The sequence below is a fragment of the Andrena cerasifolii genome, chromosome 9, assembly GCF_050908995.1.
Source record: "Andrena cerasifolii isolate SP2316 chromosome 9, iyAndCera1_principal, whole genome shotgun sequence".
Classification (NCBI taxonomy): domain Eukaryota; kingdom Metazoa; phylum Arthropoda; class Insecta; order Hymenoptera; family Andrenidae; genus Andrena; species Andrena cerasifolii.
Window position 1 is genome coordinate 1,622,587 of NC_135126.1, and position 13,550 is coordinate 1,636,136.

A 13,550-nucleotide genomic window follows, 5' to 3' on the forward strand; every position below is an offset into this window, starting at 1 on the left:
ACTTTTACTTTCAGCGGCGTCGATTCTACGTGTGTCTCTTGGGCGGATAAAGATAAACGAAACTGGAACACCGAGGCACACCGTGTAGAACCGAGTCTTGGTCCAATTTGAAGAAATCATTGGTAAACACGTCTGCTTAATCCGCCCTCGTGGAATGCGATCACGTAACAACGAGAAGCAGATGGACACTTCCATCACCTGGTGATTAAATTGGGTTGAAAGTTTACGCATTCGTGAACTTTCCAGTCCACCTGAATTCCAGTTTAATCGAAATATAAGCATAGATTCCGCAGAATGAAGTTGCTCTTCGTGTTTAAACCATCGGAGTAATATACAATTTTTCATGTTGTTCGTTTAATAAAACGATAAACGACACGCTGGTAATTGTTCGAAATATAATAGGTCATCGAATTCGTTTACCTTCAACGAATTAATCGACCGATTCGTAATTGGATGCAGTTACTGGCCAGTGGCTAATGCAATCCTGAATCTGATTTAACGTCGTTTCTTGTCGATGGACACGGAAGCACCATAATTTAAGATGAGTATCGGTTACCTGCTTTAACGATGGAACGTTGCTTAGTAAGGTTCATTAGCTATTGTCAGCCATCAACGATCAGTCGATCTATTCATCCAGCGTTGTTACTATTATTCGCGTTAATCGCGACTCCTCTGAGTAATTGTCTAATTAGTTATTCTTTCGCGGTTTCGTAAGGTATAATTTGTGAGTGATCGATGTCGTTAAATCTTTTTCGTAACAATCCTGATTAGGATACGATCGACTCAAAGGTTTCGTCTTTGCATCTTTAAGGATGCTTATTCCTTAGTATTAGTTTAAATGTTTAAAATACTTTCGCAATTGATTCTTATATTGTTAATCTATATCGAGTGTCTTAATGGAATAATGAATCTGAAATATCTTGTGGACTGTGAGAAAATTGCAATAATTAATGCTCAACAGATAAAGTCTGTGAAATAGCCATGGAATATTAGAATAAAATTTTGCTTATCTGGACCTAGAATTTTTTTCAGATTAATAATTCTTCGAAACTTTAAAATTGATCAAAATATACTTTATGTGGACTGAATACTATGCAATTTGTTTCGTAAAAGTCTGATCAGCTGATAACACAATAATTCTTGCCATGAACATTTATAAAAAGCAAATGCGCCTTCAGGTTTCATGTTAAATACAAGCTTTAATGCAGCAGATTATTTAAAGCACAATAAATTAACCACAGCACTGCCCTCTTTAGTTAAAATGTCCTATGTAACATTTTGAAACAACCGAGGAAACTGAAGTTTTATCATTTACTTTGTACCGTCCTTATTCTCCTTCATTTAAATTAAAACATGTTGTCATTATTTCGTAACAGCCTAATATAATTTTTTGTAATAGGTGTACCGGTAGGTGATGTATTATTACCGTACCAATTGATTAATTGTTTTAGATAGGATATTATAACCATTTGGAAATCAGTTAGGTTAAATACATTATACTGTTTATAAATCTTTACGAAGCACGTAGAGTTTTCTACCTTTGCTTAAAAGGTAAAAGACGTGTGGAACTTCAAATATTTCAACATATCTCGAAAAATGAAAAAATGCTAGATAGGACAGTTTAACTGAGGAGGGCAGAGCACCTACGAGGCAAACATCATAAGACAAACCGCCATTTAATATTTCACAATTGAACGAGTAATATCGTGTAGGAATAAAATTTGAAAACAAACATTAAACCAACAAATTTTTCCACACATTTAACAATCGCGATGCTTTCACTTTAAGTGCTCTGTCCACGAATCTCTTCGTCCGATCCCTTCCTGATGCAGTAATAATCTGTCAGGCGTTTATCTTTCTATTTTATCATCCACCTCTCACAGATACCGATTCATGGAAAGTTGATGGTGTCCTTTTGCTCGTTGGATCGCGCTTCCGGCGAACGATGTGGCACACGCGAAGCAGAAAGTGCGCTCGTTTTCTCGTTCTATTCGATCGACATCGTAATTATCTGTTAGGGCCTTACAGAACTTAATTCCATTACATCGACGCCACGTTCGTTCGCGGCGTTCCCCAACGTCGTTACGTGACACGACTTTTCTCTTGTAGCACAAAGTTCCCTTCATTCTTGCACTAATTACTTTCGATCAATGTATCATTAGAGTTCACCTGTCACGCCACAGATAGGGCTACTACTCCTACGATGATACTGGATATCTTTTAAACACTTGGAAGAGGAGTACTGATTGCATTCATACATTAAAAATGCTGATAAAAAGTCTGTTCATGTATGTTCGTATTATGGAAGTAAGCAATGGGAACCGTTGCATTCAGATGCATCTTAAGGGGAGGTTCCGGTCTAAAAGTCGATTTTTTTATTTCATTTTTCGAATGTTCAACATTTTAGGAATACGTGTTTAAAAGGGTTTGTTGAAATTCGTAAGATTCCCGAAGTTATAGGCATTTGAGTAGCGGCAAATGCGGTTAAACGCGCTTTTCTTGAAACAGTGCTCTCAAAACGCTGGGACCTGTATTTCCAAAAGTTATTATCCGATTCGACTGAACCTTTTTGTATTTTGAAGAATATACTTCTGGCTAGGGGGATATAAGAAAAAAATATAAAAATTGAAAATTTATAATTTTCTAAGTCGTTGAAAGGATGAAAACTATAGGGAAAATTGATTTCAAACTTCGAGTGTCGTTGTTTTCTAATAAAATGTCATTTTTGAAATTCTTTCTGCTTTCCGCCCAAGCCAGAAGTATATTCTTCAAAATAAAAAAGGTTTCAGTCGAATCGGGTCATAACTTTTGGAGATACAGGTCCCACCGATTTGTATCAATTTTTTGACGCCTTGACTTTAACGAGTCCCCAGTGCCGTCTGCAATGATTAATTATAAAACAAAAAATATATTTCTATAATTTAAGATATCCTTAATACAATGCAAAAAATCCCATTAATTTATATATAGTAGTTTTCCTTTAATTAATTCCTAACGATCACCTATCTTTTTGGGCTTTAGACCGGATGGTCCCCTTAAGTTGGGCTCTCTGAATTAATTAATCTGCTGTTCAAACGCTTGATAAAACTGCGAGAAAGTACGGGGTTGTCCTTAGATTGCGTAAGGCTTTTAGGAGAGCGAGGTCATCAATTATTTCTTACGTTGCCTTACAAAAAAATGTTTTCTGGCCTTTTTTGTTTTTGCTATTTTGGTCCGTCATCTTGTTAATTTTGAAGATAAATCATTAAATTGTAGTCCAGGCGATAGCGACAGTTACACTGATCAAGAATCCGTTTGGATTTTTCGTTCTGATAAGTCAAACAACTGGAATCACCTGCGCCAGTGAAGCATCACTACTTGTCAAGCATGTCATGAAGAAAGCTTTTAAAAGCCCCTTTTGGAGCTCTGTGCAAGTCGTCTAATTCTGCACAAAAATTGATATATATATATATATATATATATCAATTTTTGGAAACTGAAGACTACTATTTTTTTTAAAAAAGTCGGTGTTCTAAAGGTTAATAAGTTTGACAACGTTATACATTCCGGCGATTTTTTCTGTTACAATTACCCGCAGTCGTGCCCACAATAGATTGTGAAAAGCATAACGATTATTTGGTATCAAAGTAATTTAGCGTCAAAGAAACTAACGATTTTACATATCCAATAGTCCACTATCCCCTTAAGGACTGCCCGTATAAGTGAATGAAGGAGAATCTGACAGGAATGTTAATCAGCAATTTATTATTTGTTCCCTGTCTTCGTGACGCCTCTTACGGAATTAATTGTCGAAGAAGTGGATTATGTAGCGCATACATTTGAATAAATTTGAATGCTCGAATGAAGTCGAAAGTGGAGTGTTTCTGAATGGATCTTTCCCCTTGGAGGTGATTTACTTAAGCTGCTTTTCGAGCATGTGCGATTACCGGTCTCGAATGCAGCGTTAACCGCCATTGTCTAAACGTGTAATTTATTCAATCAAATCGCCGTGACATATCAGCGCAACGCGATTACAATGCGCTTAAGCGACGCGAACGGCGCAAGAGGGGGAATAGTTCAAGTGGATTGGACTTCGTGTCCTTCGTGAATTGAATACATTTTTTGTGCTGTCCTCAAGTCTTTAAAAAGGTTTAAAAAGGATCTGTAGATCCAGATTTTTTGTTTTTAAACATATGGAAATTCTTCTGTAATTTATTCGAGGTTCTGACCCAGAAGTTCTGTGTGTGCAATTCCTTTGAAATACTTGTACTACGGGAGATAGTATGCACAATATATTTTTCAATAATTACCTATATGTTATACTGTGTCAATCAATTCCTTAAAAATTCGAACGAAAGACGAAGGTACCGTGTGATTTATATCAAACTAAGTGAATGCATTCAGAGCTGGATTACCATGAATGTTGCACGGAATTCATGGAAGTAATTGGGTTATCTGGGTTAAGTTTAGAAGCAGGCTGCTTGCGGTCATGAAAAGAAACCTTATGCCGAAAAAAAGATACCATAGCGGTTGACATTGGGAATTTCGCAACACCTTATAGACACGGTCCTGCAGCGAAAAATAAAATTGGCATTGCGAAATCTTGCATGTATTTTGAAATTGTTTTACCAATTTCCTTAAATCTCTATTGGGGCTGCAAAAAGTATTATTAATTGATTTAAACAGAAAAATTAAATGTTATGAACATATCAGTGACTTTAAAACATCGAATATTGTACTGATATTATGTGTAAATTTATCAGAATTAGGTACTGTTCTTAAAATATATACATTTTATAAAACTAAATGAATTGAAACTACTCTTTAATAAATAAATGAATTTTCTCTTTCTTCCACAAGAATTCTACTCGAATAGAACTAATATTATCAAGATTATAGATTAATTCTGATCAACTTACAATTATTTGTCGATGGAATAATACAACAGGAGTATGAAAAATAATTTCATGTTCGTATAATACTTTGTTTCAATTCCAGGTCGACGATCACAAATCGCATAGCGTTAAAGATCGCGGCACTCTGAGGTATAATTCTAAATCTCCAGAAGAGGCGACAGCCACACCAATCTCGCCACTTTCAACACTCAGATCGACTAGAGACAGATCGTCGAATTTCGAGAGGCATAATGGAGAAGCCAGTTCGAAGCATTCGCTCAATTCAGAGGGGAACAAACGTCCAAACTTCAGAACAATAACAACGACCGAGAGAAACGGCGTCCCCGCAGTAACAGAGCCAGCTAGTGATCCAAGAAGGAACTTCTCAGCCGACGGTGCCGAGGAAATAAAAAAGCTGGAGCCAGCAATAAATAGGAGAAACGGCAAGGGATACTCTCCAGAAAACAAAGAGGCAGCAGAATCAAAAGACACCGAGCAAAATCTCGCGTCTGGTGCACAGAAAGAGGTCACTCGAAGAACCCTCCACAGAAAGTTCAATAATTCTATTAGCGAGAGGCTGGGCAATAAAGGGCCGTCAGTTTTCGTGGCCACCACGGAATCTTCGAGATCTCGCACTGGAAGAAAGATCCAAACGACTTACTCGACTACAGAACTCAAGACGCAAGTACCAACTTCGAGAAGATTCAATAAAAAGAAGTTCGAAGGCGTGGAGGCGACTACCGTTGGGTTTAGAAGGGCCGAAGGGAGAGGCAGATCGACGGCAGAAAGGATCGACAGAGACAGATCGAGTAGATCGAAAGTGAACAACAGGGAGAACAACGCTATCAATCGCAGGGGTCAAGATAGTGTTCTCTCAGAGTCTGAGAGTGTCAGAGTCGACATTCCGTTGGCAGTCGAGGGCACAGAGAACCCCACAGTGGACGCAACGACCAGCTTCAGCGTACCTTCTCAGAGGCATTCGTCGATAGACGCTGGTAGGAGATCAGACACCAAGGAATCATCCAGAGCTAATGGAAGAATAGGATTGGAGAGATCGAAGAGTCGCGGACGGTCCAGTGATTCTGAGTCTACTGGCTCTGCTTCGAGGAGCAGTTCTCGGAGAGGATCTTCTAAATTCAATAATTACACCACGACGGAAGCCAGTGAGCAGGCTGTTAGCTCGAGAAGAAACACTGTCTCCAGAGATCGTTCCAGAGGTGCAGACACAAAGAAGAGCTCCGCGAATGAATCACGGTCTAGATCCAGAGGAAGGAACTTTGAAAATGGTGCAAAGTCCGCGCCCACTGGTACGGTGGAGCGAGATTTCAAACGTAAATCAACTGGGGACAGGAATTCTGCGGATAGAAGATCGAGGGTTCTTGAAGCTGGATCAAGGGCTGGTGAAAATCGTGGGCAGGATCAAGATGTCCGTGGAAGATCTAGAAGCAGATCGAGGGTGGAACCTACGACACCTTTGGCGTCTAGCCTTGCTTCGGGTAAATAGAAAATTCTTTTAATTGTTTAAAACACGCGGAGAGTCAGATTAGTAACGTAATGTTGCATAGTACATTAATACTTTGGAATTTAGTAGCTTAAAATATTTATAAAGATTGACAGAAAGTGACCACTGAACGTAGACCCATTGATGCAACTTTTCCCTAACTTGAAGTTAAGGAAATATGTAGATATATTAGAATGATTGATTCAATTTAATTGCTTGAAAGCTAACCAATGTTTTACCTAATGTAATTTTTACTATGTGCGCAGTAGATGTCACTACAACCACTGCGTCAGATACAACAGTCTCCAACGAAATAGCAACCACCTCTACCGAAACCGAAATTACGAGTACCACCGTAGGATCAGCGACCGTGGCGTCGACCACTGCGAATCCACGAACAGCAGCAACAACAGCAAGACCATCGACTACCACTGTGGCGTCTGAAGGGTCTGGACGAAACAGAGGAAGGGGCAGAGGGGGAGCGAGTCAAGGAAGAAAGCAGCCAAAGGAGGACTTCTTCAATCATGGACTAGGATTCAGAGGTCGAAAACTTTCACCAGAAGGGCCGCCGAGCGCAGGAGATTCCAGGAAACCTACAGCGGCGAAAAATGATTCGCAATATCACGGGAATCCAGGGTGGACCCTCAGAAGGCGACCAGCTCACGTGAACCATTCGGAGACTCTACCGAAGACGATAGTCCCTTCGCCAAAGGATCAAACGAACGAGGTGATCCCGCCCAGCGAACAATTAACGAGCACCGAAGTTGTAACGACAATAGAAAGTTCCACGACTACCACGAGAAGAAGCTTCAAGAAGCAACAGACAGGCACGGAAGAAAGCACAACGGTGGCTGGAATAACGACGAAGAGTTTTAGGAGGGGTAACAAGACCTTTGACAAGGCAAGAACTTTTGGATCTGGAAAGGGGTCAACGGAGCCTCAGGAGAGCGACAATTATCCACCTGAATTTAAGGCGAGACTGTCTCAGTTGGTGAGTTCCAAGATTTAATTTAATTTCAATTGTGCTTTGTAGGGAAAATTGCGGGGAAGATTTGCTCACGGTGTTCTGTGGAATTGGGACGAGCTGAATAGTCGTAACGTTTAGAGCGAAGTTGCTTTGGTGCCATTATGTATTTGTGTGCATATAAGTAGTTGCACAGTACAGTTAGAGTTTTTTTTTTAAAGTCAAATTCATATTTTAATGACTTTCTTATATGAGTATATGCTACAGGTGTTTCTGTAGAAGAGCCCTGTATAAGTTTTATAATTAATTTGGTTTCATGTTGTGAGTGAATACTAATTATCACTAATGTTAATAAACCAAAAAGAAAATCCGGTCATTTATATTCGTTACTGGTAAACAAAATTAAATTTCCGTCATCGATAATTGTTATACGTAACCATTATCATTTAATTATAGATATTAACTCTCACACCATAACTTTTAAAATTTGTCTTATAACAGTTACGATGTCTGCGCTTAATTAGTCTGTTGATTAAGATTAAAAAATGGCTGATTAGCGTAGCGGTGTTTCATGCTTTACATTTGCATTTGTTCCTTTACTATATAGGTATATTTTCTTGGTTTATATTATGTTGTTGACTTTTGCATAGCAAAGTTCTTTGTTAGCATTTAACCTTTGCAAACAGGCTTAAATTCTGTCGCATCTAAGCATCAGTGTTAATAATTCTTGTCACACGTGCCATTAATTCACGTCTGAGAAAAGTTAACATGAATAATTCCCGCATCGTCGGCGAATAAAACGTTAATACAGAAGCGCTACCTTTACTAATCAAGAAGTGTCATTTCAGAAGAATACGAACGTGAAAACACCAGCCCCGAAAACTACGTCTAGATCACCCGTGGAGGTAAGAGTCCAGAGTGCACTTAAAACTCAGCTTACAGCATCGGAATAAGTTTCTCTATCTAATATTAATGAGTACATAACATTTCCATGCTTCTATTCTAGTTCAACAAACCAACAGCTTTACATTTGAACAATACTTAACACGTAGACATAATCACTGACGTTGACACCGTTGTTGCAAAGTAGCCGAGAGATGGTAACATTAAGCAACGTACGCGACGCGACTGAAAGAAACACGTACAATTATTCTCTAACCCCGAACGAACTTAATCAGCATGCACGATAACATTAGAACACACGATTTGCAATTTACTCCTTTTACCTCCGAAGAGACCTGGAGTCACTTCTATCGTTTAGGAATCAGTACCTTGCAATTTTGAAGTCGTAAAAATTCGTGTAGGATCAGCAGGAGAATATCTTTGGTCGCCGTTCGAGGGGCAACTCGAAGGCGTTTGAGCCTGACGACCTCGATACCGCAGCTTCAAGAAACGTCTTTTTGACGGAGCAAAGTTTAGTCATGAACCCCTTAACGTTGATTAATGCCACAGGATTGCGACGCGTAAGAGTGCAGACAATCTTTGTATCACGCGATCGCTTTTGTGTACCCTTCCCGCCACCGATACGTTGCAAACTCAGCTTTCCACGAGCTTTTAGGACACGTGCATACCTGCTCGTTTCTTAGCAGCCATCAATCGCACTTCCCTCGATCATCTTCCGACCGGAGCGCTTGACCTGTCTTATCGATACTCCTTGCTTCAAACGCGAGCCAACTCGAATTTATTTTCGTATGTCGAGACACCTGAATGCTGTATAAGATAGTAAACGACACAGATAGTCCTTGCTATAGGCATCGCCTATATACAGGTATTTGTTTCTTAATTTTCAAAAACTGAAAGGTGAAAAAGTTATCAGAATTTATACACCACGGTCGGAGTTAATTTCCATGTAACTATTTAGTAACGACACGTTTGAAACTTTGATAATGTAATTGCCAATTGAGTTGGGTGAAGGCTGCCAGTCATAAAACGTAATCGTTGCTTGTAACGTCATTGACAACCAATCGAGACTGGGCAATGACGCGCGATTAACAATGAAAACCGTGTACGAAAGGAAAGCTTTGCTGGTGGTTGGTGAAACATGAGATCCACGCCATTTGGATGATTTTTAAGGATCGAACGCTTAATGATCTGGGTACATCATCGTGATCCAGCAGCTTCGATGATATCGTCCACCTCCAAACACGACTGGATTGAACGATACCCTAACACGAGGAGCGACGAATCCTCGACGAGGAGTTCTCTCAAGGTCCAAACAGCTTGTCCACGGATATTTTTAAAGTTCGAAGTGTTTGTCCCGAGAGATTTCATACAGTTTAAGCGTGCCCCATTTATCAAGAAGACCCAGTTATGAGCTGGCACGCAAGGCACAGTTCGTAAACTGGTTTTCGGGTTTCGTTCGTTCCTTTTGTTTTGGAATCTCAGCGGAGAAAGTGAAGGTTTCTTTGGCTTACCTGGCCGTAATACGTTCTTCTTATTTATTCCCTCAACAGCCACTTTGGTCGTCTTAATTTGGGGCGTTGATTGGGTTCCACGCCTCGAAAGAGGTGTTCCACGCAGGTTGGATATGTGTGTTTCTCTGACAACTGTCGATGTACTTAAATATCACGTTTCAGTATTTATAGCTAGTGATAAATTTTTTAATTGACGCGTAATTAATAATTCATCCTTGGTGTTAAAGTGGTAGAAGTTTAGTGATAGATTGGGCAATCAGAATGGCATTCGAGGTGGAAGGAAACAGCAATGAAAGTCGACGCATTGAAAAGGAAATGAGAACTAAGGGAAAGGTGATTTTTCACAATAGACTCTGCCTTTGGTGGCGACACATTTTATCTCTGGTCGAAATTACGTCGAAATAAATGGCTTTCCGCCTTGTAATTACATCGAGATTGATTTCGTGGCGAGGATTTGTTCCCTTCGGATAAAGATCACTAGTAGAGACAAAAGATCGTTGATAACAGGTTTCAAGTAAATCGTTGCGCAAGTTCTTTTCGAAACTAGATCAACTTCCCCCAGTAGAGCTGTTTTTAAACCCCTCTAATGACAGTAAATTCACTTAACTTACAGATTTATCCTTTATTTCATTAGAAATTAATTCATCCAAAGAGCAATTCCCGTTACTCTTGCACCATTCGCTATTAAAGCCATAGCCCAGGTTAAAAACAAGATTCAAGGGGTGTTATAAGCAAGATTCTCTTTCAAAATTTATCACAAAGTCTCCCAGCATTCTTGATTTGCCAGGACCCACAAAATGATTTTCGCAACTGTTGATCCCGTACAAAACCCAACTATGTCACCCTTCACCGCAGCTAATCGCTTGATCGACGCTTGAAAGACGGTCGAATAGTTGGCCATGTACATAATCTTTTTTTTTTTTCTTCATGGTAACGCCAGATGGTCTCATAGTAGAATAGCCATCGTAGCACGATTAATAGAGAACGCTTGAGCAGCCTCGACGCCTTGTTACGTCGATTAGTTTTCCATGTCACCGTCTTCACCGGTCTCGTCCACTTGGTCGTGAATCACCATCTTCCTCTTTCTTCATCCGTCCGCGCGCAACGTCCTTGCGCACCTGATAACAGTGATTAAAACTTTCAGTTGTTCTCGGCTACAGTGAAATCGTGGCTTGAGCTCGTTACGAGCCAAATGGCAGCATGGATCGCCTCGTTTCTGCGCTTCCTCAGGCTTCTGTTCTTCATGTAGGAAACGATCAGCGCCGCGATATGTCTCCCCGTAATCGAACTGCTGTTATTCGCGTGTGTACGGTTAACGCGCGACCTTGAGAACGCCTCCTCCTGTCGATGGAGATGTCGCCGGGGCCGTGGCGCACTAACAGAGTCCCCGCTCGAGCTTCCGGAGCCGGCTTCTGTCTCGGCGGCGGTTTCCCACTATCCTAAAACGGAGCTGTTTGAACGACCCTTTCAGGTGAAAAAGTCCACGTCCGCTCTCTTCGCCGAGAGGTCGAGGATGAAGCTGGAGCTGGCTAGGAGGTTAGTGAAGCCAGAGTTGAACATCGAGGAGAATGATCTCGACGCAACCACGGCCTCCTCTTTCAGCAAACCGAAAGCAACCGGTGCGTCGGCGGTGGCCGGAACCAGCAAGGTCGCCAAGTTCGTCAAGCCTGGCGCTGGAGAGCGCAGGGGTTCCGTAGAGAATTCTCAAGAGGATGGTAGAGCCTCGAAGCTCTCTAGGTCGGGGAAAGGTCCCGAGGGCACTCCTAAGGTCACCAGTAGACCGTACAATGGGAAGAAAGGACGAGTCATCTCTGAGAGAATGGTCACTTCGATCTCGGTCGAGGAGAGAGCTGCCGTAGAAGAGACGACGAAACCGTACGCGTCAACAAACCCCTCTGTCAGCACCGTTTCCGCGGAAGAGGTGTCGGCGACCACCGTCGACACAACGAGAATTCGCCTGGCAGCTCTTCGCGGCGGCAAGAAGCTCAAAGACGAGGAGCAACCGTCGGCCCGCGAGAACGGTTACTCCGTTACTACGTTTAAACCGAAGAAATCTTACATATACCAGTCGCGTAGCGGTAAAGCACACGGACAGTCCACGACAGCTGAGCAGTCCGAGACGACGACCCCGAAGAAGTCTTACACACCTACGCAGTCGATTGAGCAGAATGGAACGCAGAGGAAGTCGCAGACAGCGCAAGAAGAAGGTGTCACCAAGAAACCTAAGTTCGCCGATGGTGTTACCAAACCCACGTTCAGGCCTCGATACAGCAAACGAACGAAGGAGAAGTCTGTGGAGGATAAGGAAGGGTATCAGCAGGTAGTTACTACGAAGGTACCATCGGCTATCAGCAGATACTCGAGGAAGAAGTCTGCGGTGAAGTCTGTGGATGACAAGGTCAAGGTCACAACGACGGATGGACCAGTGACGCAGACGAAGAAGCTAGAGTTCCGACCTAGAACCTCGACCTACCGCAGGCATTCGGAGGTGCCGACGACCTTGGTCCAGACCACCACCAAGGTCGACGGTGCAGGAGTCGCCATCACTCCCCGATCGACAAGGTACCACGCCACGCTGAAGAACTCGACGCCGTCCCCTCGATCGGTACCGCAGGAACCACAGGTGAACCTGAAGATCGCGAACGATACGACCGAGCAGACGCCAGGTATTACCGGCAGCAGCAATGGCGACACTGGCAATACGAACATCTTCAATCCTACTAGAACTGTAGTTCTGAACGGAAGTGCCACGCTGCTGGAGCAACTGCGGAGCACAGTGGCACCACTACTTAGTTCCCTTGGTAACAAGACGCCCGTGTTCTCTGGAGCTTACAGCAACGTTAATAACGCGGTAAATATTCATCGGTGTAAATTTATTTTCATGGATGATGGTGCTATTTGGAAGGAATAATTGTGTGTATGTGATGGACTTGAAATATTTGTAATTTCTTGAAAAATTTAGGATTTTTTGGAAAGAACACTGTAACAGATAAGGTGCAAAGTATTTTTGGTATAGATTTATACATATTTTAAGATGTGGAAACAAATTTTTTGTTTTTTTCTCTGATGAAATCTTGAATATATAGTTATAACTCTGACGGTGGTAATACCAATAGTTACTGCAGAATAATGAGAATTCGATGATTGGTACGTGTTTTAGTAAAAGTACCCTGAAACCCTTAATTTTTATGCTGACTAAACTCAAATTGAGTGGACCAAAATTTATGAAACTTGGTAATACGATAGTGTTCATTTACGAAAAGAAACACAAAAGAATTTTTAAAATCCGTAAATTAGTTCTTTTGTTTTATGTACACCGTTTTTATCACTGTCAGAGTTATAGCTATTTATTCAAGATTGCATCGGAGAAAAAACCCCCAAAAAAATTGTTATCATCTTAAAATATGTATACATCAATACTAAAAAGACTTTTCACCCTATGTATTACAGTTTTCTTTAAAAAAATCCTAAATTTTTGTGGGGATTACACGAGAATGTACCCTGAAAGAAATTTTCTGCTGCTTAATTTCTAGATCGCAGATGTTATTTGGAGAAATTTCTGTTTTTATTTGTTGTGGAGTAAATGTTACACATCTGCGTGCGAAATTATTTGAACATTCGAGTAAAGGAATAAGAAATTTATTCTCTTATCTTCGCAATTAACTTTTTTATTAAAAAAATTTAAAAAAAAACAGTTGTATTTTAAAGGTGCAATAGTAGTTTTAATTTTAAAGATTAAGTGTTAGAGTTGACCAGCAAACTTTTTCCATATTCCTTGGAATAGAATGTATCGTGTA

The 13,550-nt window shown here is 40.9% G+C and overlaps 1 protein-coding gene across 7 annotated transcripts in view; it reads left to right on the forward strand.

Annotated features, from left to right (window-relative positions):
- LOC143372791 (uncharacterized) overlaps nucleotides 1–13,550 on the forward strand; it is an 82,904-nt gene that overhangs the window by 51,634 nt on the left and 17,720 nt on the right. For 4 of the 7 annotated variants that reach the window (XM_076819326.1, XM_076819325.1, XM_076819329.1 and 1 more), the window contains exons 3-6: nucleotides 4,978–6,370; nucleotides 6,642–7,366; nucleotides 8,188–8,244; nucleotides 11,225–12,604. In XM_076819326.1, the coding sequence (XP_076675441.1) occupies nucleotides 4,978–6,370; nucleotides 6,642–7,366; nucleotides 8,188–8,244; nucleotides 11,225–12,604 (3,555 nt within the window). The remainder of the gene's footprint in view (nucleotides 1–4,977; nucleotides 6,371–6,641; nucleotides 7,367–8,187; nucleotides 8,245–11,224; nucleotides 12,605–13,550) is intronic. The other 3 variants (XM_076819331.1, XM_076819328.1, XM_076819327.1) reach the window with 3 other exon arrangements.